Source organism: Rutidosis leptorrhynchoides, chromosome 1 (genome assembly GCF_046630445.1).
Source record: "Rutidosis leptorrhynchoides isolate AG116_Rl617_1_P2 chromosome 1, CSIRO_AGI_Rlap_v1, whole genome shotgun sequence".
Taxonomy (NCBI): domain Eukaryota; kingdom Viridiplantae; phylum Streptophyta; class Magnoliopsida; order Asterales; family Asteraceae; genus Rutidosis; species Rutidosis leptorrhynchoides.
This window is the reverse complement of record NC_092333.1, coordinates 650,639,442-650,666,068: the sequence shown is the minus strand read 5'-3', so window position 1 is coordinate 650,666,068 and position 26,627 is coordinate 650,639,442. Positions and strand designations below refer to the sequence as shown.

The following is a 26,627-nucleotide window of genomic DNA, read 5'->3' as shown; positions in this document are numbered from 1 at the left end:
GTGTTATGTACAGCCGCGAGTTGTTGAGGTAACTCAAGTCGGTAAGCTACTGGTCCGACACGATCAATAATCTTGAATGGTCCAATATACCTTGGATTTAATTTCCCTCGTTTACCAAATCGAACAACGCCTTTCCAAGGTGAAACTTTAAGCATGACCATCTCTCCAATTTCAAATTCTATATCTTTTCTTTTAATGTCAGCGTAGCTCTTTTGTCGACTTTGGGCGGTTTTCAACCGTTGTTGAATTTGGATGATCTTCTCGGTAGTTTCTTGTATAATCTCCGGACCCGTAATCTGTCTATCCCCCACCTCACTCCAACAAATCGGAGACCTGCACTTTCTACCATAAAGTGCTTCAAACGGCGCCATCTCAATGCTTGAATGGTAGCTGTTGTTGTAGGAAAATTCTGCTAACGGTAGATGTCGATCCCAACTGTTTCCGAAATCAATAACACATGCTCGTAGCATGTCTTCAAGCGTTTGTATCGTCCTTTCGCTCTGCCCATCAGTTTGTGGATGATAGGCAGTACTCATGTCTAGACGAGTTCCTAATGCTTGCTGTAATGTCTGCCAGAATCTTGAAATAAATCTGCCATCCCTATCAGAGATAATAGAGATTGGTATTCCATGTCTGGAGACGACTTCCTTCAAATACAGTCGTGCTAACTTCTCCATCTTGTCATCTTCTCTTATTGGTAGGAAGTGTGCTGATTTGGTGAGACGATCAACTATTACCCAAATAGTATCAAAACCACTTGCAGTCCTTGGCAATTTAGTGATGAAATCCATGGTAATGTTTTCCCATTTCCATTCCGGGATTTCGGGTTGTTGAAGTAGACCTGATGGTTTCTGATGCTCAGCTTTGACCTTAGAACACGTCAAACATTCTCCTACGTATTTAGCAACATCGGCTTTCATACCCGGCCACCAAAAATGTTTCTTGAGATCCTTGTACATCTTCCCCGTTCCAGGATGTATTGAGTATCTGGTTTTATGAGCTTCTCTAAGTACATTTCTCTCATATCTCCAAATTTTGGTACCCAAATCCTTTCAGCCCTATACCGGGTTCCGTCTTCCCGAATATTAAGATGCTTCTCCGATCCTTTGGGTATTTCATCCTTTAAATTTCCCTCTTTTAAAACTCCTTGTTGCGCCTCCTTTATTTGAGTAGTAATGTTATTATGAATCATTATATTCATAGATTTTACTCGAATGGGTTCTCTATCCTTCCTGCTCAAGGCATCGGCTACCACATTTGCCTTCCCCGGGTGGTAACGAATCTCAAAATCGTAATCATTCAATAATTCAATCCACCTACGCTGCCTCATATTCAGTTGTTTCTGATTAAATATGTGTTGAAGACTTTTGTGGTCGGTATATATAATACTTTTGACCCCATATAAGTAGTGCCTCCAAGTCTTTAATGCAAAAACAACCGCGCCTAATTCCAAATCATGCGTCGTATAATTTTGTTCGTGAATCTTCAATTGTCTAGACGCATAAGCAATCACCTTCGTTCGTTGCATTAATACACAACCGAGACCTTGCTTTGATGCGTCACAATAAATCACAAAATCATCATTCCCTTCAGGCAATGACAATATAGGTGCCGTAGTTAGCTTTTTCTTCAATAACTGAAACGCTTTCTCTTGTTCATCATTCCATTCAAATTTCTTCCCTTTATGCGTTAATGCAGTCAAGGGTTTTGCTATTCTGGAAAAGTCTTGGATGAACCTTCTGTAGTAACCAGCTAGTCCTAAAAACTGGCGTATGTGTTTCGGAGTTTTCGGGGTTTCCCACTTTTCAACAGTTTCTATCTTTGCCGGATCCACCTTAATACCTTCTTTGTTCACTATGTGACCGAGGAATTGAACTTCTTCCAACCAAAATGCACACTTTGAAAACTTAGCGTACAATTCTTCCTTCCTCAATACTTCTAACACCTTTCTCAAATGTTCACCGTGTTCTTGGTCATTCTTTGAGTAAATAAGTATGTCATCAATGAAAACAATGACAAACTTGTCAAGGTATGGTCCACACACTCGGTTCATAAGGTCCATGAACACAGCTGGTGCATTAGTTAAACCAAACGGCATGACCATAAACTCGTAATGACCGTAACGTGTTCTGAAAGCAGTCTTTGGAATATCATCTTCTTTCACCCGCATTTGATGATACCCGGAACGTAAGTCAATCTTTGAATAAACAGACGAGCCTTGTAGTTGATCAAATAAGTCGTCGATTCTCGGTAGTGGGTAGCGGTTCTTGATGGTAAGTTTGTTCAACTCTCGGTAGTCGATACACAACCTGAATGTACCATCTTTTTTCTTGACAAACAAAACAGGAGCTCCCCACGGTGATGTGCTTGGTCGAATGAAACCACGCTCTAAAAGTTCTTGTAATTGGCTTTGCAGTTCTTTCATCTCGCTGGGTGCGAGTCTGTAAGGAGCACGAGCTATTGGTGCAGCTCCTGGTACAAGATCTATTTGAAATTCAACGGATCGATGTGGGGGTAATCCCGGTAATTCTTTCGGAAATACATCGGGAAATTCTTTTGCAATGGGAACATCATTGATGCTCTTTTCTTCAGTTTGTACTTTCTCGACGTGTGCTAGAACAGCATAGCAACCTTTTCTTATTAGTTTTTGTGCCTTCAAATTACTAATAAGATGTAGCTTCGTGTTGCCCTTTTCTCCGTACACCATTAAGGGTTTTCCTTTTTCTCGTATAATGCGAATTGCATTTTTGTAACAAACGATCTCCGCTTTCACTTCTTTCAACCAGTCCATACCGATTATCACATCAAAACTCCCTAACTCTACTGGTATCAAATCAATCTTAAATGTTTCGCTAACCAGTTTAATTTCTCGATTCCGACATATATTATCTGCTGAAATTAATTTACCATTTGCTAATTCGAGTAAAAATTTACTATCCAAAGGCGTCAATGGACAACTTAATTTAGCACAAAAATCTCTACTCATATAGCTTCTATCCGCACCCGAATCAAATAAAACGTAAGCAGATTTATTGTCAATAAGAAACGTACCCGTAACAAGCTCCGGGTCTTCCTGTGCCTCTACCGCATTAATATTGAAAACTCTTCCACGGCCTTGTCCATTCGTGTTCTCCTGGTTCGGGTAATTTCTAATAATGTGGCCTGGTTTTCCACATTTATAACAAACTACATTGGCATAACTTGCTCCGACACTACTTGCTCCGCCATTACTCGTTCTGACACCATTTGTTCCTTTCGTTCTATTAACCCCTGGTCCGTAGACCTCACACTTCGCCGCGCTATGACCATTTCTTTTACACTTGTTGCAAAATTTGGTGCAGAACCCCGAGTGATTCTTTTCACACCTTTGGCATAGTTGCTTCTGATTGTTGTTGTTGTTGCGGTTATTATTGTTGTTGGGATGATTGTTGTAGTTGCTGTTGTTGTTGTTGTTGTTGTTGTTGTTGGGCCGTTTGTTGTAGTTGCGATTGATGTTGCGATTGTTGGGATAATTGTTGCGATTATTGTTGTAATTGCTGTTGTTGTTGTATTGGTGATTCTTATCACCGTTTTCCTCCCACTTTCTTTTGACTTGCTTCACATTGGCCTCTTCAGCAGTCTGTTCTTTAATTCTTTCTTCAATCTGGTTCACTAGTTTGTGAGCCATTCTACATGCCTGATGTATGGAGGCGGGCTCGTGTGAACTTATATCTTCTTGGATTCTTTCGGGTAATCCTTTCACAAACGCGTCGATCTTCTCTTCCTCATCTTCGAATGCTCCCGGACACAATAGGCACAATTCTGTGAATCGTCTTTCGTACGTGGTAATATCAAATCCTTGGGTTCGTAACCCTCTAAGTTCTGTCTTGAGCTTATTGACCTCGGTTCTGGGACGGTACTTCTCGTTCATCAAGTGCTTGAATGCTGACCACGGTAGTGCGTACGCATCATCTTGTCCCACTTGCTCTAGATAGGTATTCCACCATGTTAACGCAGAACCTGTGAAGGTATGCGTAGCGTACTTCACTTTGTCCTCTTCAGTACACTTACTTATGGCAAACACCGATTCAACCTTCTCGGTCCACCGTTTCAATCCGATCGGTCCTTCGGTTCCATCAAATTCCAAAGGTTTGCAGGTAGTGAATTCTTTGTAGGTGCATCCTACACGATTTCCTGTACTGCTAGATCCAAGGTTATTGTTGGTATGTAGCGCAGCCTGTACTGCGGCTATGTTTGAAGCTAGAAAAGTACGGAATTCCTCTTCATTCATATTCACGGTGTGTCGAGTAGTCGGTGCCATTTCCTTCAAAATAGTTAAATGGAACAAGTTAATCATACAGAATATTAAGAGTAGTTAATAGTATTTCGTAGCATAATATGAACTCATTTATAAAAGCTTTTTCTTCATATTAGCGTTTTATAAGTTTAAATTCGGGTAGTACCTACCCGTTAAGTTCATACTTAGTAGCTAATATACAATTCAACTACTACAATTCTATATGAAAAACTGATTATAATAATATTTCGCGTTCAAACTTTTATACAATATTTTACAAACTTACAATACCGCTTATTTTACATAAAGCATGAAATATAGCACACAATAACTTTGATACAAGATAGTTGTGAAGACAATTCTAGCTAGTACACAAGTCGTTCAGCAAAGGCAATAAAGACACGTAATTCATACGTCCAGAAACAAGTCATGCATTCTGGTTTTACTAGGACTACTTCCCATCCTTGGTCTTGTGCAACATAACCGTTATGGCCGTTGATAAGACAGCGTGTTGTAACGTCATCAAAGGGACGAGGGTTACGTAATGTCCAACAGTCCCGTAATAATCTAAAAACCTCATTTCTTACCCCAATTACCGACTCCGTCACTTGTGGAAACGTTTTGTTTAATAGTTGTAGCCCGATGTTCTTGTTCTCACTTTGGTGAGAAGCGAACATTACTAATCCGTAAGCATAACATGCTTCTTTATGTTGCATGTTAGCCGCTTTTTCTAAATCACGAAGTCCAATATTCGGATATATTGAGTCAAAATAATTTCTTAACCCGTTGCGTAAAATAGCATTTGGGTTCCCCGCAATATATGCGTCAAAGTAAACACATCGTAACTTATGGGTTTCCCAATGTGATATCCCCCATCTTTCAAACGAAAGTCTCTTATAAACCAAGACATTCTTGGAACGTTCTTCGAATGTCTTACAAACTGATCTCGCCTTAAATAGTTGTGCCGAAGAATTCTGGCCGACTCTAGACAAGATTTCATCAATCATGTCTCCGGGTAGGTCTCTTAAAATATTGGGTTGTCTATCCATTTTGTGTTTTTAAACTGTAAAATAGACAAGAGTTAGATTCATAAAAAAAATACTTATTAATACAAGCAATTTTTACATATATCATAAAGCATAAGAACACTATATTCCATATATTACACCACACGAATACAACTATCTTATTCCGACTCGCTCGTTTCTTCTTCTTCGGTTTTGGTTCGTTTTGCCAAGTTTCTAGGGATATATGATGTTCCCCTAATACGAGCCGTCGTTGTCCACATTGGTTTAGAAAAACCTGGTGGTTTAGAGGTTCCCGGGTCATTGTTACAACTTAAGGACTTCGGGGGTTGACGATACATATAAAGTTCATCGGGGTTGGAATTAGATTTCTCTATTTTTATGCCCTTTCCCTTATTATTTTCTTTTGCCTTTTTAAATTCAGTTGGGGTAATTTCTATAACATCATCGGAATTCTCGTCGGAATCCGATTCATCGGAGAATTGGTAATCCTCCCAATATTTTGCTTCCTTGGCGGAAACACCATTGACCATAATTAACTTTGGTCGGTTGGTTGAGGATTTTCTTTTACTTAACCGTTTTATTATTTCCCCCACCGGTTCTATTTCTTCATCCGGTTCCGATTCTTCTTCCGGTTCCGATTCTTCTTCCGGTTCCGACTCTTCTTCCGGTTCCTCTTCGGGAACTTGTGAATCAGTCCACAAATCATTCCAATTTACATTTGACTCTTCATTATTATTAGGTGAATCAATGGGACTTGTTCTAGAGGTAGACATCTATCACATAATATCAAACACGTTAAGAGATTAATATATCACATAATATTCATATGTTAAAAATATATAGTTTCCAACAAAAATGTTAAGCAATCATTTTTAAAGAAAACACGGTCGAAGTCCAGACTCACTAATGCATCCTAACAAACTCAATAAGACACACTAATGTAAATTTTCTGGTTCTCTAAGACCAACGCTCGGATACCAACTGAAATGTCCCGTTCTTATTGATTAAAAACGTTCCATATTAATTGATTTCGTTGCGAGGTTTTGACCTCTATATGAGACGTTTTTCAAAGACTGCATTCCTTTTTAAAACAAACCATAACCTTTATTTCATAAATAAAGGTTTAAAAAGCTTTACGTAGATTATCAAATAATGATAATCTAAAATATCCTGTTTACACACGACCATTACATAATGGTTTATAATACAAATATGTTACATCGAAATCAGTTTCTTGAATGCAGTTTTTACACAATATCATACAAACATGGACTCCAAATCTTGTCCTTATTTTAGTATGCAACAGCGGAAGCTCTTAATATTCACCTGAGAATAAACATGCTTTAAACGTCAACAAAAATGTTGGTGAGTTATAGGTTTAACCTATATATATCAAATCGTAACAATAGACCACAAGATTTCATATTTCAATACACATCCCATACATAGAGATAAAAATCATTCATATGGTGAACACCTGGTAACCGACAATAACAAGATGCATATATAAGAATATCTCCATCATTCCGGGACACCCTTCGGATATGATATAAATTTCGAAGTACTAAAGCATCCGGTACTTTGGATGGGGTTTGTTAGGCCCAATAGATCTATCTTTAGGATTCGCGTCAATTAGGGTGTCTGTTCCCTAATTCTTAGATTACCAGACTTAATAAAAAGGGGCATATTCGATTTCGATAATTCAACCATAGAATGTAGTTTCACGTACTTGTGTCTATTTTGTAAATCATTTATAAAACCTGCATGTATTCTCATCCCAAAAATATTAGATTTTAAAAGTGGGACTATAACTCACTTTCACAGATTTTTACTTCGTCGGGAAGTAAGACTTGGCCACTGTTGATTCACGAACCTATAACAATATATACATATATATTAAAGTATGTTCAAAATATATTTACAACACTTTTAATATATTTTGATGTTTTAAGTTTATTAAGTCAGCTGTCCTCGTTAGTAACCTATAACTAGTTGTCCACAGTTAGATGTACAGAAATAAATCGATAAATATTATCTTGAATCAATCCACGACCCAGTGTATACGTATCTCAGTATTGATCACAACTCAAACTATATATATTTTGGAATCAACCTCAACCCTGTATAGCTAACTCCAACATTCACATATAGAGTGTCTATGGTTGTTCCGAAATATATATAGATGTGTCGACATGATAGGTCGAAACATTGTATACGTGTCTATGGTATCTCAAGATTACATAATATACAATACAAGTTGATTAAGTTATGGTTGGAATAGATTTGTTACCAATTTTCACGTAGCTAAAATGAGAAAAATTATCCAATCTTGTTTTACCCATAACTTCTTCATTTTAAATCCGTTTTGAGTGAATCAAATTGCTATGGTTTCATATTGAACTCTATTTTATGAATCTAAACAGAAAAAGTATAGGTTTATAGTCGGAAAAATAAGTTACAAGTTGTTTTTGTAAAGGTAGTCATTTCAGTCAAAAGAACGACGTCTAGATGACCATTTTAGAAAACATACTTCCACTTTGAGTTTAACCATAATTTTTGGATATAGTTTCATGTTCATAATAAAAATCATTTTCTCAGAATAACAACTTTTAAATCAAAGTTTATCATAGTTTTTAATTAACTAACCCAAAACAGCCCGCGGTGTTACTACGACGGCGTAAATCCGGTTTTACGGTGTTTTTCGTGTTTCCAGGTTTTAAATCATTAAGTTAGCATATCATATAGATATAGAACATGTGTTTAGTTGATTTTAAAAGTCAAGTTAGAAGGATTAACTTTTGTTTGCGAACAAGTTTAGAATTAACTAAACTATGTTCTAGTGATTACAAGTTTAAACCTTCGAATAAGATAGCTTTATATGTATGAATCGAATGATGTTATGAACATCATTACTACCTTAATTTCCTTGGATAAACCTACTGGAAAAGAGAAAAATGGATCTAGCTTCAATGGATCCTTGGATGGCTCGAAGTTCTTGAAGCAGAATCATTACACGAAAACAAGTTCAAGTAAGATCATCACTTGAAATAAGATTGTTATAGTTATAGAAATTGAACCAAAGTTTGAATATGATTATTACCTTGTATTAGAATGATAACCTACTGTAAGAAACAAAGATTTCTTGAGGTTGGATGATCACCTTACAAGATTGGAAGTGAGCTAGCAAACTTGAAAGTATTCTTGATTTTATGAAACTAGAACTTTTGGAATCTATGAAGAACACTTAGAACTTGAAGATAGAACTTGAGAGAGATCAATTAGATGAAGAAAATTGAAGAATGAAAGTGTTTGTAGGTGTTTTTGGTCGTTGGTGTATGGATTAGATATAAAGGATATGTAATTTTGTTTTCATGTAAATAAGTCATGAATGATTACTCATATTTTTGTAATTTTATGAGATATTTCATGCTAGTTGCCAAATGATGGTTCCCACATGTGTTAGGTGACTCACATGGGCTGCTAAGAGCTGATCATTGGAGTGTATATACCAATAGTACATACATCTAAAAGCTGTGTATTGTACGAGTACGAATACGGGTGCATACGAGTAGAATTGTTGATGAAACTGAACGAGGATGTAATTGTAAGCATTTTTGTTAAGTAGAAGTATTTTGATAAGTGTATTGAAGTCTTTCAAAAGTGTATAAATACATATTAAAACACTACATGTATATACATTTTAACTGAGTCGTTAAGTCATCGTTAGTCGTTACATGTAAGTGTTGTTTTGAAACCTTTAGGTTAACGATCTTGTTAAATGTTGTTAACCCAATGTTTATAATATCAAAAGAGATTTTAAATTATTATATTATCATGATATTATTATGTACGAATATCTCTTAATATGATATATATACATTAAATGTCGTTACAACGATAAACGTTACATATATGTCTCGTTTCAAAATCATTAAGTTAGTAGTCTTGTTTTTACATATGTAGTTCATTGTTAATATAATTAATGATATGTTTACTTATCATAATATCATGTTAACTATATATATAACCATATATATGTCATCATATAGTTTTTTTTTTACAAGTTTTAACGTTCGTGAATCACCGGTCAACTTGGGTGGTCAATTGTCTATATGAAACCTATTTCAATTAATCAAGTCTTAACAAGTTTGATTGCTTAACATGTTGGAAACATTTAATCATGTAAATATCAATCTCAATTAATATATATAAACATGGAAAAGTTCGGGTCACTACACATAGCTTCCTTGTTTGAATCGAGCATATAAAGTCTCGGGAACATGTCCTTAAAATATACTGCCCCGCACCAAATATCCTTCCAAAATGAAGTAGATTTGCCATCTCCGATTGACTTTTTGAAAGAATTCTTGAAAGCAACATGACAATCTTCAATTGCATTTCCTGCAAAAATAATATTTTTCCAAATACCCGAGGCCGATTGACGGGCATGCCCATCTCCCGACCTCAAGCCACCGTCAATTCCATAAATGCTTCGAATGATGTTAGTCCAAAGACAATTGGATTCGTTTTTGAACCTCCACCACCACTTGCCCAAAAGAGCAAGATTTTTGGCTTTTAATGACCCAATGTTAAGACCCCCCGCCCCGTAAGGTAAACATGTATGGGTCCATTTTACCCAAGAAATTTTTGAGCCCGAAAAATCCCCGCCCCAAAAGAAAATACGTCTCACACTCTCAAGTAATTTAAGCACACAAGGCGGGGCACGAAAAAGCGCGAAGTAATACAACGGAAGACTATTAAGCACCGATTTAAGAAGAACTAATCTACCCCCAAAAGACATCGTTCTCATTTTCCATTCCGATAGTCGTTTTTTGAACTTTTCAATAACCGGGGACCAATCACCAATTTTCTTCATTTTAGCACCAATTGGTAAACCAAGGTAAATAAAGGGGAATTTTCCGGCTTTGCAACCCATACGCCTTGCTAAGTTCTCCACATCCCCCGCACTAACACCAACACCGTAAAGGCAACTTTTATGAAAATTAACCTTTAAACCCGAAGCAAGTTCAAAACACTTCAATATATTGATAAGATTACGCGCATTACAACTTGACCAATCACCTAGAAACATCGTATCGTCCGCATACTGTAGGTGTGATATCATGACTTTATCTTTTCCTATCTCCACCCCCTTGAATAAACCTCGATCAATCGCGGCTTTAGTTAGGATGTTGAGGCCTTCCCCTGCAAGAATGAACAAGAAAGGGGATAACGGATCACCTTGTCTTACACCTCTACCAATGGAAAATTCACGAGTGGGAGATCCGTTAATAAGAATAGATATGCTAGCCGATTTTAGACAAGCAAGGATCCATTTACACCATTTACTACCAAATCCCATACATGTCATCACCTCCATTAGAAAGTCCCAATTAAGACTATCAAATGCTTTCTCGAAATCAACCTTAAAAACAAGTCCTTTTTTCTTTTGGTTCTTCAAATATTCAATAGATTCATTGGCGACCAACACACCATCAAGGATATATCTTTCTTTTAGAAAGGCACTTTGTTCCGACCCGATTAATTTTGGTATAACTTTTCTTAGTCTATTAGAAAGAATCTTTGCTACAATTTTATAAAAGCTACCAATGAGACTAATGGGTCGGTAATCACTAAGGGTAATAGGATCACTTTTCTTAGGGATTAAGGTAACAAAAGAAGCATTACATCCCTTCGAAAATTCACCTTTTTCCCAAAACCATGTAATAGCATTAAGAACATCTTCCTTAATAATATCCCAAAACTTCTTAAAAAATCTAAGATTAAAACCGTCGGGTCCGGGGGCTTTCGAACTACCACAATCATGTATTGCTTCAAAAACTTCCGACTTACTAATGGGAGATTCAAGCCCCGATGCCTCCTCGAATGATAGAGTGGGATAAGTAAGGTTAATAAGACTAGGTCTAACACCCTGTTGTTCTTCAAAACGGCTCTTAAAATGTTGAAAAGCCGCCTCTTTGATATCACTTGGATCTTCACACCATACCCCATTAATGGATAACCCTCGGATATTATTTTTGTTGTATCCTCTTTTAATCACCGAATGGAAATATTTAGTATTCTCATCACCTTCTAGAATCCAACGAACTCGAGCTTTTTGTTTTAGCATGTTAACATTAATTTTCTCCTTTTGGAACCATTCTTTTCTCGCATCTAGCCATTGTTTTCTTTCATCATCATTTATGAGACCCAATTCGGCTTTATGTTCGAGGTTACTTGCAATGGATTTCAATATTTCAATTTCACCCTCTAAATTACCAAACTTTTGAAAACTTTTTGATTTTAGCGCGAGTTTAGTCTTTTTTATTTTGTTTCGTAAGCAACAATCTTTACGGGCTCCACCCCCACCATCTTCGGCCCAAGCTTCATTTATAACATGATCGATATTTGCAATGTCTAGCCATTCATCAAAAACTTTAATAGGTTTTGGCCCGAAATTTTTGATATCATCCTTAAGAATGATAGGACAATGATCCGATTTACCACGATCTAGAGCAACCACTGAAAGACAACTCCATAAATTGTTAAAACTATCATTGACTAAGAAGCGGTCTAATTTGCTAAATTTGGTGCCATCGTCACTAACACGAGTGAACAATCTACCCCCTAACGGAATATCAATTAACTTGGAAACGTTGATAAAATCATTAAAACTAGTAGCTCTATTTTCAATGAAATGGCAATTAAGTCTTTCATCTTCGGATCTAACTTCATTAAAATCCCCACAAATCACCCATGGAACATTTGGTTCATTTGAGATTTTTCTTTGTAATTGATCCCAAAAGAGTTGTTTACTTTGATCATCATGTGGACCATAAACATTGATCACATTAAATTGCTTTCCGGAACTCTTCCATACACCTCGAACACCAATAAAAAAATTTGAAACAAACGAATCAGAAACAATAAAATCATTACTATCCCATATAATCAATTGCCCACCCGACTTGCCAACCATTTCCTTTTGAATATAATTAACATTATGGTTCCCCCACAAACTACAAATCCATTGTAAATCAACAGAGTGAAGTTTTGTTTCTTGTAGAATCACAAAGTTAGGTTTTTCAGAACGACAAATACTTTTAAGCCAACCGAGTTTACATTCTTTACCAACTCGAAACCCTCTAATATTTAATGACAGGAACTTCATAAAACATATAAATATAACGAGAAGATTAGGATCAGGGATTTAATGGGTGGCTTTTTCCACCCACCTGAGACCTAATTGATCACCAAAGTCTCTTAAACCACTATTGGAAATTGAAAAAGATGAATTATTCGAATTGGATACCTGCCTTGTGTTTGATGTTGATCTCCTGGAAACTACAGAATTAGGTTGCTTAGCGCACGAAGAGCTGGTAGATTTAAGAAACTCGTTCTTCTGATGATCAATCTTGGCAGCCCTCTTTGAGTTCATAAGTCGCGATGAGGTTTTCCATCTTTGTAACTTCGAGAAACAGCAGTCCTTTTTTGAAGAATTCGTTCGACTCACCCGCTTGGTTTTACCCCGATCAATATTTATCGCAGAATCAATACCCTTACCACGTGAAAAATACCTAGCCTTTTCACCCTTACGACGGTTGATATTGTTATTATTGGTCGGATCAGGAACCTCAGTATACGTATGTTCAATTGGAACAGAAAGTCTAGAGGGGTTACAATTAGAATTAAGTAGTGGACTATTAGGGCTATGAAACATCACAGGTTTAGTCGGCCTATCTACTTCTGCGTTTAAACTTTGCCCCATGGTTTCCTGTTCCAGACGATCTGTTTCAATCTGCCCATCTACTTCTGCGTTTAAACTTGGTCCCATGTTTTCCTGTTCCAGACGATCTGTTTCAATCTGCCCATCTACTTCTGCGTCAATCTGCCCACAATCTACATGAGTAGTAACGTTAACAGGCCCATTAGGGGAGAATACAACTTTTGGTGGGCTGCAGAATGGAGTCATTGGATTTTCAAGATTAAGGTTGCCAAATCTAATAGGGCTGAAGGAGTTATTATCATCTTGGGCCAGCCCATTAACTTTGAAAAAACCTGTTTCCTCAACACACTCTATGGTATCTTCTAGGTTTAGAGAACGTGACTTGGAAAAGGTAGGATAGTTAGTGCTATGGTCATTATTCTTTTTTGGGGAAAAAACACCGTTAAAGTTGTCTTGGGATTCCCCATGTTCAGCATTCCTGTGACACTCATCATGCACTTTCTCTTGGGACCCGCTAACACCATTATTACACCCGGATTCTTCGTCTTCCAAAACACCATCCATATTCCGGTCAAGTTTCACCGGAGATGGGTTAACACCGATGGGCCGATCATCACGAAGAAAAGGAGAGTCCTCCTCCTCTGATGAATCAAAACTGTCGTCGACGAACTCTTCATCAGAGTTGTCATTGTTACTATTTGGATCACCATCAACAAGACCTTCTATCTCAACTTTATCAGATTTTTCATCATCATCCACCCATTCAGACAATGGTGGATCAATATCTAGTTGAACCAAACGATTACGATCTTCAATAACCGAAACATGGATTAGAAGGAGGTCATCAACGATGATTTTTGCAGTCCCATAGATATGCCCAAGGTCCATGACATGAATTAACGCATGCCCAGATGTTAGGTTTTGGTTATGGGATGTAATAGAACAATTTTCAAGTTGAATGATCCTTCCCCATTTTCCAGCAATTTCAGTAAACACATCGTCATTCCAACAAGTGACCGGCACTCCTTTGATATCAACCCAGACGTACCTTCCACCTGTCGTCCAATAATTTAACTTTAGTCGCTCGATACCAGTACACCACTTGTAAATAACATGATTTTCCATCTTCATAATATTTTCCACCATGGTTTTAGATTTGCATTGGATTAATAGGTCAAGACCTCCCAGGTATTTGATGGAAAAATCATCAAGACCTTCTGCACGACATAAAGTGTTGAATTGATTGATTAAATCAATGTTTTTAACATGAGCAACGATACATCTATCCAGAAAATCATCATTGTTGCATCTGTCTTTTTTAATACTCACAACCCTAATATCTTTTTCTTCTTCTAAAACTGCCTGGCTCGAAACTTCCTTCTTTTTGTTAACAAGAATGGACCTCAGATCATCCTTGTTATTGTTAATTTTGGATCTTAGATCTTTGGTTGGACTGTTAACAACTTCATTAAATCTTCTGCTATCAGTGTAAGCATTGGACCACTTTACTTCACGGCTATTGTTACCTGGGTTGAACCTTCTTGAATCACCAGAACCCTGGTATCGTCTGCCTCTTTCTTGAGCCAAGAAAACCTTGATCGGGAAACCATCAAAAACAATGGTTTCGAGAGAAGTAAGCAATCTGTTAACATTCACCACATCACCGAACCTAGCGAAAGCAAATCGCTGACCACTCTTAAGTCTCTTGTTTGCCATATAGATGTCTTTCAGATCACCATGAGTTTTGAAAACACGCCATAACTTCTCCATGTTCCAACTATCGGGATAGTTGAAAAACATGAACGACGTCCATTGGTTCTTGATTAATCTTGGAAAATCATTTTTGTTTAGTCTCCCATTGTAACTATCTTGCTTGAAATCGAAACCCGCCTTGAAGCTTGCATACCTTGCTCTCTCTCTCCTCACACTCTCTCTCCTCACACTCTCTCTCACACTCTTACCCATTTTTTTAGTCTGATTTAAGGGATTCTGATTTAAAAATTAAAGAAGAAGTTTCCTTTTGACTCATACATATGTATTGAAACTGATTTTGTTAACTACGTATGTTGATGGTGGTCTACAACTTATAAAAAGGTTTTCTTTTAACCCAACAGTATGTAATGAAACTGATTTTGTTAATAGTTAGTATTGTATCATTTATTTACATGTAGTGTCAATTCAAGAGTGTGTGCAAAGAGTTTCAGTTTGATACATGTGATCTTTTAACAGTTCAGTGTTTCAAAGTTGCTAGAATTATTTGAGTTATGGATCTCCAGGTACCACAAGATCACATTGTTATGTTATCTTCTCTGCTTATAGTTTATGAAATTCACATTTATATGCACTTTGAATTCAGTCAATTTGAACAATCTACAAGTACATATACATATACTATATTGCAGGTTCTTCTTTTTGATTTTTCTACTTTTCTATAGTCTATCTTTGAAAAATTCGTTGTTTATTATTAATATATGTGTATAATTATGTTAGCAATTTGAACCCATTCTAACTGTTACTAATGATAATGTAATTTTCATACAAACATTATTTTGTTAACTCTTTAAATATTTTTTATTATACAAACTCGTGAATCCACGGGACATCTTCAAGATGGATACCTGGTGCTTACCTTGGTGCCATTGCTGCCTTCTATGCCAAGTATATGTATATAGCTTTATCCTATCAGTATTTCCATATTTATATATTGACACTTTTGTAATGTTAATCTTAATTTAGTTGTATACTTGGCACATACATTGTTATGATCAATGTACCAACACTAAATCAGATGATTCTTAAACTTTTTATAAGCTGAAAATTTTTATAGGAATTCTTCAAATTTTATAACTTTTTTTCTCTTACGAAAAAATATTGTTTTGAAGGGAAGTTAAGGCTGGTTTAATGGAGTATAAGCCAGACATTATTATTAGTGATCATCCTCTTATGCAACACATTCCATTGCGGGTTTTTAAATGGCAAGGTTTATCAAAGAAAGTCATCTTTGTGACCGTCATTACCAATCTTAATACATGCCACAGTTAATGGTAAACTCTTCTTTTCCATTTATCATCCCATATAACTACTCACATTTGGTTCAAAAAAAATTTAAATTTCTGCTATGATAACCAGGTTTCACCCAGAGGTCAAAAGATGTTACTGCCCTTCGGAAGAGGTATTAAAGCGGGCGTTAGTAGATGGGTCAAAAGATGTTACTTTTGTTATTTAAAGTGTAACCTTACTTCCAGTGGGCCAACAGATTGACAATGGGTCTTTATATGTCGATTTCTTTGAATAGGCATACGAATCTATTTATCTATTTCACTATACATAAGAAAGAGGAACGTTGCATCGTGGTTGGCTTTTGTGATGCAAGTTTTTTTTTTTTTTCTTTTTTCTTTCAGAAAATACCTCTGGCGCCAGTGTAATGTGCCCCAGGTTGAAATTGGTAAAAGAAGGCGGCCATTGACATCGCTGAAACAGACAACTATCAGTTGATTAGTTTCAATCATGGAAAGAGATTCTGTAAAAAGGTACATAATCTTGATATATACAATGCACCATTTTAAAAACCCTTATCTGTTGGTTCATTTTCTTAGTAACTATTCTACAAATGCAATGCATGTTTTTGTTTGGGTAAATGTGACTAGCGATATCCATGTCCTGTATATAAATTACTAATGAATTGCTTGAAATTTAGAGTGAGCTTTTAACCTGTTTTTTATTATTTTTAAAATAATTTTTGGATAGTTAAAATTATGCTTGAAGCTCACCCATCTCTTGATGATCTTATTCAAGGTTGATCTTGGTATGTCTAATAACCTTAAAATTCAAGTGAATTCTGGTTTATTACAATTTGGAATTCTTATATTTCTTGAAAGTACCTCATACAAAATTGTTTTTTCAGGGTAAGTTTGTATGCTGCCTTGGGCTTTCTTATAGACGGATGAAGGTACAATAAATACTACCCTGACCTTTCTTGACCTTTAGTTTTGGAACTTGTATGTGCATTTGACCTTTATACTTTATATATATAAAAAGTATAAATGGTTGGGTTGCACTGATGGAACAAAGGTTTTTATGATTTGTATCTTTCGTGATGCAGATTGTACTATTGTATACAGAGATGCATATATTTCTTTTAGTACACATCACAATCAGGTTCACTTCCAACCACAAGCTCAAAGTTACACCCGCTTGAAAAGATAGGGCTGATTTATTTAGGGGTAAGCTATATTTGAACCTTTAACAACAGTTGAGAACCTGCCTTTCCAAAGGGTTTGGAAAGCGCTTGGGCCGACATATAATGTGATGAAATGGTAATATGCACTAATCTCTTCCAAGTTTGTATTACTGTATTCGATCTACAATAAATACATCAGAGCACCTGTTTGTAATAGCGTTTTTTTAAAATAGACCTTATAATATTGATCCACCAGTTATTCTTTTATATTCATTTTATTGCTTATAAGATAAGTTTGCCCCACCACCAAATTCGTACTCATTTTATTGCTTTGAGTATAATTTTTTGGTCTGTCTACCATCTACGGATGTTTATATGATAAATAAATTAGTGTATCAGCTTGGGAGAAACTGCTTGTATAGAATAAGCCCATTGCTCTTTGATCTTATACATAGTAGTATATGAAGTTATCCATCTACGGATGTTTATATGATAAATAAATTAGTGTATCAGCTTGGGAGAAACTGCTTGTATAAAATAAGCCCATTGCTCTTTGATCTTATACATAGTAGTATATGAAGTTATCAATGCAAGGCAGATACTATGTTATTTTTATCATATGTCAACCTCATTTGTGAACAGGGTCAAGCTCTTGGCGGGCCCTGTTAAGGCAACAAGAATCTATGGAACGAGTCCGTGTGATATATATTATGGCGACCAGGTTGAAACTTATGTCCCTACGATTTAAAGATACTCTTCAAGCTCGACATATGAAGGACCTTTGGAAGATTTCATAATGTGTTTAGCTGGTTTGTTTGGGTCGTTTAAGCAAGTGTCTGTTTTAGCTTGTGTTCGGGTTGGTTGCGTGTCTGTTGTTTCTTTTTGATTAGAAAATCGATTTTGTACTATATCTTTCTTTATTCTTTAATAAAAGTCCGTGTGATATATATAATAATATAAAATAATGAATTTATCTCTTCTATTTTTATTTGTCTAATTCAATTGCATACGATGTACTAATATGAAGCATACATATTTTCTTGGCTTTTTTTTTCATTAAAAAAAGAAAAAATCTTACAGATTCTGAGAACTTTATAATTCTAATCAACCTAACAAGTACTATATAAAATTCTAATAATGAAACAACTATAAATTTAATTTGACCCATAAGTAACTCCGCGAATTCGCGGATCTTAAGCTAGTATATCATCAAACTGTTTCGTTTGAAAAAACAGTAGTTCAGCGGATCATTTCCCTAGTAAATAATTACACGTTTATCTTTAGAAAAATTCTTAGATTATTGTATTCTTTTTATTTTTAGAACTTTTTAATTATTGTATTTATAGGATAGGATTTAAACAATTAAGCAATCTATACAAAAGATGCAAACTTTTTCTTTCTAGGTTAAACCCTAGTAGCCCTAAATCAATCAAACTCCAGATATATGAAAGCTAAAACCCTCAAATCATCATCTTCAGATAACCACTTACATTCCTTGTTTACTACATAATAAAATGGAAGAATTCATAAGGAATCAAACATTTGCAATACACGCAGTTGCAGGTGCAGGAGCCCTAACATTAGGCACTGCTGCCACTTACCCTTTTGAAACAATTAAAACCCTAATTCAGGTTCTTGATATACTCGTATATCCTTGATTTATATATGCAAGTTTACACCTTTTTAATTTTCTTCTTAAATCCCATCCTTATTAGTCGTTATTGTTTGATCTTTAAATTACTAACAGGTTGGATCAGGCCCTGATAAACAGTTGACTGCAGCTCAGGTGTTCGATAGAGTTCGTAAATTATCCGGAAATTTAGGTACTATTTCTCTATTATTTTCTGAATTATGAGATCCATTAATCTTTCTGCCATACAATTATGAAATGTGCTAGAAGTTATAATGCTAAAGTACTTAATACGCTAGATTAAACTTCGAAAATATGAAATGCATCTTTACCAAGTGCTATGCATCTTTTTTGTTAGTTTTAGTGTGCTTAAAATATATATACTTTATGATTAATTATAAACAATCTCATAATCACTTAGCTATGATGCTCAAAATCACAGAGGAATTAATGTTCTGTGCACGTGAAGTAGTTTCCTGCATTATGATTTTGAGCATCATAGGTACGTGATTATGGGATTGTTTGTAATTAATCATAGAGTAACACAACTGAATTCATACAGCATTCTTTTGTCATTGAGAAAATAATAGTTTGTGCAAATAAACCAAGTAGTTCACTTGTTCATTTCCATTTCCTTGTGTATGACTGTTTTGCCTTCCATGTGACAGCATGGTTGTAACAGTACCTCGTCTAGGCTGACTAGTCCCCGTCGAGTCGGGATTTTGAAGTAGTCTGACTAAACCGCAACTAGCCTCCGAGTCCGACTTGGCTGATTTATTCGGTCAAAGTTATCAAAGTCTTAGTCAGGTCGGATTTATTCGGTCAAAAATCGGTCCAAGTAGTCCAGTCAGTGTCAAATTTGGTCAACGTACTAGTCTCCAACTTGGCCGATTAGTCCTCACAAGGTCCCGACCAACTAGTCCCCGACTAGCGACTTTACGACCTTGTGTGACAATCATCCGTACTTCAAAGTCCAAATAAGAATCTTTTATGAACATACATGCATTAGATATGCATATCTAAGTATCTCACACGTTAACTCATTTTTGGTTGTTAACTCATTTTTGGTCGTTACATAGTTTTATTTTAAAATTTGCAGGATTGTACAGTGGTTTTGGTTGGCTGGCTTTAGGAAGAATATTTGGTGTTGGAGCACGTTTTGGTACCTACGAATTGTTAACAGCTTTTTATAAAGGTACATTGTTCATCTTTTTGTACTTATCCTTGTTGGTTATTCGAGTTACTTTAATCATTTTCCGATTCCGGATGGCATCTCATTCAGTCATTCTTGTAATACTCTGCATGATTAAATCTTCTGCATACACCTGTTTCATTTTGGTGGGTCCCATGTTTATGCAGATGGACGTAAAGATAATTACGTGTACGTCTCAGAGGCTTTAATGGCCGGAATCGCATCGGGTGCTATCGAATCAATTATGAGTTCTCCATTTGAACTTTTTACAATTCGTGCACAAGTGACATCAGCTTCTCGTGTTTCAAAATCTTCAACTGCATTACAAAAAACAACGTCTGTATCATCCAATTCGGTTGCAAAATTACTACGCGGATATAGTCCAGACGTTAAGGCGTTGAATCATTCTGTTGGTCTATTGTCCACCCTAAATACTAATAATAAGAACTTGACTAGCTCATTGAAAGAGTACCCGTGGATGATGACTGGGACCGGGCGGGCCCCACCCGTGTATAATGTTAGGGCCCCTGCTGATGTCATATCTCTAGAAGGATGGGGTGCCTTGTGGAGGGGTATGCGATCAGGGTTAGCTCGCGATTCCATTTTTGGTGGTGTGTTTTTTTCAACCTGGCAATTTTTGCATCGTGCGATGCTGGATTGGAAGGCGGTTGGAATGGACCCGATTCCTAGGTTTGTACACTCATATAAATGTTTTGTTTGGTTTTATTTGGTTTGGTATTAATTTCGATCTATCTATTGGTAAATTGATTATGTGTTTCCGAGATAAAATTTATCTCTCTAGCGGGTCACAATCACAAGGGTCGTATACTTATATTTAAGGAATTAGCTGGATGAAAAACGGGTCATGTCGGTCGAAAGTTGCCTACAGTGTATTCAACTTGGATAAACCATTTGAATTCTTATATTAAAAAAAGGTTATTGTTGTAATATATGGTGTTTTTGTAAGATGTCTATTACATACCTGTATAATTACTTATCTTGACCCGGACATCTTTTGACTCGCTAGTCAAATAGTCAACCCGTCCCACCTGAGTCCTGACCAATTTGTCACGTGTGACTGTCTTAAAAAGTTGCAAGTAAACAGGCTTGGTATCAAGGTATTAAACCACAAATTTTTGTATTTTTGTATTTTATTTTTTAGTTCTGATGAAGATGTTGGCCCATTACACCCTTTAGCTGTTAGTCTGGCAGCTGGATTTTCAGGCTCGGTTGCTGCTGCAGCGTCTCATTCTTTTGACACTGCCAAATGTCGATCACAATGTCTTGTGCTACCAAAGGTATGATTTTTTATCATAAAATACTTTTAAACATACTATTAGCATGTGATCTTTAAATTGGCCTTCGATCAGTTTATTCAGAATTACATAAATCAGCATGCTCTAATAATTGCAGAGGCCCCTGTTCCTAATAATTGAATAACTAAGGGGCTGTTTACTTTTTTCCTGAATTTGCCTCTGTTTCCATTTGCCTTTTGTTCTGGAGGGGTGTCTGATTCCATGTCTCCTGAAAACAGACCAAATTTCATATTAAGAGGCAGATTAAGTGACAAAGAAACAATAATTTTACTTCCTGAATTAAGAGTTGTACAAAACCGGATTATTAAGTGGAAAGTAAACATGCCCTTAGGATTGCAACATTTGATTGCAAATAAAAGATAATTTCTTAAGATGGGTTAAATTACATATGTAGTTGAATTTTAATTTTTATTTTCTTTTACCCGTTTCATTAGCATGAAAGGAAAGCACAAATCACCTTTTTATTTCACATTACTGGGTTGAAATCTTTCTTTTAGGTATAACTTTTATTCACGTTTACGTTAGCATGAAAGTAAGCCAGAGTCACATTTTTTACATAGACAAGTTGAAATTTTCAACCCGATTTAACCAAAAGATTGTTGCTTTATGTTAACTTATCTAAATGCACCTGTCATATGTATTCATTGGAAAAAAAAAACATATACTTATGTATTTGATTGCAGTATATTACCATGGAGAGGAAGTTTTTGAGGTGGACTTTGCCGGGAAAGAGGTTCGAGCGACTTACAGGCATCCATCCTCGAGATAGAAATATACTTTTTCGTGGCATTTGGTTGCGAATGGCTCGCAGTGGAGTTGCATCATTTATTTTTGTAGGTAGTTACTTTTTTGCGATTGATCACCTAGTTTCAAGGTGAACCATTCATCATTAAAACTTCAATAAGGGTTTTTGTAAGTTCTGCTAAAGCCTGAAACCACAGGGAATGTAAAATGCACATTTTTTGGTCCTAATAAGGTGATTAAATTTGTGACATGTCTTAATTCTAACATAACAAGTCACTTCTACTTAGAAATGAGTTTCATTCTTCTTGATGTCTTACATTTTAATATAAGAGCAAGTTGCATTTGTGAATTCGGTAGATCGATAAAGATGGTAAAATGGGTGATAATTTATTTGTAAAATGTGTAATAGTTATTCTGTTTGATGTATTATTATTATCACAAAATGTTTTATGTCCAAACTTTAATAGCATTATTACATATATTACGTATTAGGTGAATAGGAAAATGATCGGAAATGGTCAAGAGATAATTTAGGAAATGTATATTCATGTACATTTATACTTTATAGATAGATAGATGGATAGAGATAAAGGAATGTTATTTTATCTTTGTATTTAAAACAAGTTTGGTTGAAAAAAATAAATAAATTAATAGTCTAATGATTGATAGTAATAAGTGAATGTAAAATGAAAAGTTTTATACAGTAATTTTTAGTACTTATTTTTTATAATTGTTAACGTTATCACGATGCATAACTTTTTAGATTTTGAGGGTTCAAGTCCTCGTATAGACAACGTGTATATATATATCGTGGATTCATTCATGATAGTGATGAGTTTATCTTTCCAAAAATAAAATAAAATAATGTACTGTCTTTTTTTATATGTTAGAAATGTTAAATTAAATTTAATCGGAGCACATGTTATCCATAAATTCAAATTAATAAAATTTCTACATAAGCAAAGAAGTTAAACTACAAAAACACAATCTTCCTTAACCTCGCCTATTTTGTAATGATAACGCACACTCAAAAAATTTGTATTCGAAACCAAAAGGACAAATTGGTGGAATGCCCTTTCTAAGCCACACAAGTGGTTTTGACTTTTGTGGGACTTTTTATTTGACCTTCCTTTTAGTATAATTAGCCTAAATTAAAAGCAACATGCTTGCTCCAACTATCATTTCTTTTTTATAGTTTGGTCTTTTTTACCAATGTTCTAAGTTCACAAAAAGAAAAAAGAAATAAAACATTTGTGGGACATTCATTATGTGTAGTGCTTTTGAAAGACTTAATCATACCAATATACCATACCCAAAGTTCCTTAAAGTGTTTGTATAAAACAGTTCGATACACAAACCATATACTTTATAGTATCTTAACCTTCTCCTAATCATAATGCTAATTGAATACAATCTATTAAAGACTAAATTCCTACCTATTAAGTTAAGTTTAAGATCCAATTCTATGAAGCTTATATAGTCTTGTTATCATTAGAAAAAAGTTCAAGTATATTAATTGCTTATTCCCACTTTGTTCCTATATGTTTCAAGACTTCTATATTTTGATGTCTTGATTAGCGTTTAGAGCCTAAATTGAATTCCAGACAAGTTTTAAAACTCATTGAAATTTGATTCTACCATTTTTTATGTCGTCTCAATTTTATTTTAATTTTATTTTACTATTTTTTAAAAAGAGAAAAAAATTATATTTTTTGGCCGGAGGTCCACTCGGAAGCAATCTCTTTATCCGTCGAATAGAGATGACCTTCTCTACTACTTTTGAGAGTGTTTCACTCTGGGTGGAGAAATGACTTGTTTTTATTCTCGAATAGGGGAATGACTGTCTACATCTCATCTTCCCCATACACCACTTATGTGGTATTGGGTTTTGTTGTTGTTGTTGTTGTTGTTGTTGTTGTTGTTGTTGTTGTACTTATATAGTTATATATATTTTGATGTTATTATTCGGACTTGGGAGACCTTTAATAAACATGAGACTTTGTTAATTTTGGGAATTATAATTTCAAAATACGTACATATATACAAGAAGTTTAAAAGATATTTAACTAATAGATACATCGTTTATTTTTATCCCATCACATGACAGGTCTAGGTGTTATAATATACCCATAACTCCGTAAGCCCACTCTCAAACAATGACACCATCTCCTAATAAGACGAACTACCGCATCAACAACGTCATGTCAATACTTCTTTTTCGGATCGAACGAGAACTGAACCACTATCATCAATGATATAATTTCTAAAGAAACTGGACATGCTATATTAGTTAACTATACCAATGTATAAGCCTTAGAGTAAAAATCGTAACTTATATATACATATCTCTTCCTCCAAAATACCCAAATATTAAGCACGAAGAGCTGCGCGAGAAGCTTGAGGACTAGAGAGGGTGACGAAATGCCAACAATCTCATGTAGAGACATGAATGAAGGCGAGGTCTAGGAGAGACCGCTGACAATAGTCTGAGAAGGTCTTAGGTTCAATCGCTACTACTTCTTGGGTGGTCTCGAAAATCGTCAGCTTGGTGATCACATAATCTGGGTAGACCGCATATATATGAATAAAAATACCCGTCCTTCCCAGGTTACTAAAACTTAAAGAACCTTATATGTTTACTAGTTTTCAGATTAATTTTTATTTAATTAAGATTAAGATGACATATTTACTAAAAATGTAGAAGCTTCCGATATCTAAATCATTATAATATCACTGTTATGTAATTTAGATAAGTTAAATTCAAAATAGAAATAGTTACTTGTACACTACGCACTATAGTCATATATACACGATGATGATGAAATTAAACGTGTCTGTTGTTAGAGTAAAATGGTTAAATCAAACATTGCTTTAGACAAATATAACCGGACACATGGATTCTATCAACTCAGCGACGTGACTAAACGTTAAATTTGATGCTTGTTCTTTTCTTTGCGTTTTTTCTACACTCTTTTTTAACCTTTCAATTGTAATTATATAATATGCGTTGTCTAGATCACATAACTTATCTTAACATATACTCTAATACTCGTACATTTATTTAAATTCAAATTAAATATCTAATATGTACATATCATTTAACTACATCTTCATACATATCATTTTCTCATTCACGAGTGCTTGTAATGTTATGTTGTTTTCCAACTCGTTGAGACCATGCATATCTTGATACATGAAAACACCAAAATAAATTTGTTTGCCTAGAAAAATCACTCGTGTAGTATTGTAGAACAAGATAAATTTACATGTAAGCTATCTTTTAACCGGCTATACATGCAGAGGCTGAACATAGAGTAACCCAAGGTGGGTATCCGTCCACCCTGGATTTTATGGAACAAAAATTTTTATACTAAAAAAAAAATTTACTAAAAAAATAAGGTTTTTTTAGTGTTCGTCCCTGCTGAATATGAAAGATTTAAAAAAATTTTACACCCGCCCCACCTGTATCCGAGTTCAAGTTCCGCCACTGTATACATGTAATTAAATAGCACCTAGTAGTTATAGAGTAGAAAATAAAATGATTAAAAAAAGTAATTTATTCATCCTAATTTAATTGTCACTAGATAAATGCACAATTTTTCTTCATTCTAATTTTATTGTCACCAGATATATGTGTATAGTAATTTTACAAAGTAGAATGACTTTTGACAACTCTAATTATTAGCCAAGTTACTAATTTGATCTTGAACATTACTCTAGGGACTTGGGACAAGTTGTTTTTGGTGCATATTTGTAATTCCTAGTTCGTAGAACGTTTATGTTTAAATTCAATCATGTAATATGAATCTACATTGTAATTGTAACTATTGAACTTTTGTGTGTGTGCTTTAACGTTATATTTTAATAGTTAAACTGTCCACACAGTCGACCGACTGAGTCCACTCAGTCTACCGACTGAATGTACACAGTCGATCGACTGTGTCTGGTGACAGTATATATACGGGTTTTTGGCATCCATTGTGAGGTTACTCATTCCTTTAACGCTAAACGTGTCCTTTCGTTCCAGTCGTTCCCTATACCCAATACCCACCGAATACACCGTTAGGAGTCGATCTAATCTAGTTCTACACCTTAGGTTTGATTCATTCGACCCCGATACGACCCGTTATTCGAATGATCCTCGTTTTAATGTTTCCGCCATTAGATCCAACGATTCTAAGATCCTTAACAATTCGTCTACAGTTGTCTAACTATGACTCAAATTGAGACTAAAAAACCTTATAAAAAAAAAAAAAAAGTTAGCCTAAGAAAGCGAAAATCGACTAGCTAGGATATCTTATGTTGATTTATTTTATTTCAACATTAAACAAACCTAATAGATTTAGAAAATTAATAGTTTGGGCATGTCATATCTCCACATCGAAGTTAAGATGAATATAATCAGGAAAAGAAGTAGTTGAGCACACATTACAATTTCTATTGCCTTACTTGCGTCATATGTGACACATGCTTATCTAAGCAACCATTCAATACATTTTTATTATTCATCTTCAATTAAATAAATTTCATGATGA

General features: G+C 35.2%; 1 protein-coding gene and 2 long non-coding RNA genes across 3 annotated transcripts; all 3 read left to right on the top strand.

Annotated features, from left to right (window-relative positions):
* The first annotated feature begins 15,923 nt into the window (after window positions 1–15,923).
* Window positions 15,924–16,511, top strand: LOC139885786 (uncharacterized). Its single transcript, XR_011772087.1, has 3 exons — window positions 15,924–16,074; window positions 16,160–16,202; window positions 16,432–16,511. It is a non-coding gene; the product is annotated as an uncharacterized lncRNA (long non-coding RNA).
* Window positions 16,512–16,939: 428 nt separating this feature from the next.
* Window positions 16,940–18,068, top strand: LOC139885784 (uncharacterized). Its single transcript, XR_011772085.1, has 3 exons — window positions 16,940–16,979; window positions 17,133–17,253; window positions 17,853–18,068. It is a non-coding gene; the product is annotated as an uncharacterized lncRNA (long non-coding RNA).
* A 537-nt stretch (window positions 18,069–18,605) lies between these two features.
* LOC139885783 (uncharacterized) lies at window positions 18,606–22,421 on the top strand. The gene is made up of 6 exons (XM_071869542.1): window positions 18,606–18,841; window positions 18,958–19,033; window positions 19,940–20,035; window positions 20,200–20,722; window positions 21,195–21,330; window positions 22,032–22,421. Exons 1-6 carry the CDS (start codon window positions 18,725–18,727, stop codon window positions 22,224–22,226), a joined length of 1,143 nt encoding a protein of 380 aa, XP_071725643.1. The 5' UTR covers window positions 18,606–18,724; the 3' UTR covers window positions 22,227–22,421.
* The last annotated feature ends 4,206 nt before the right edge of the window (window positions 22,422–26,627 follow it).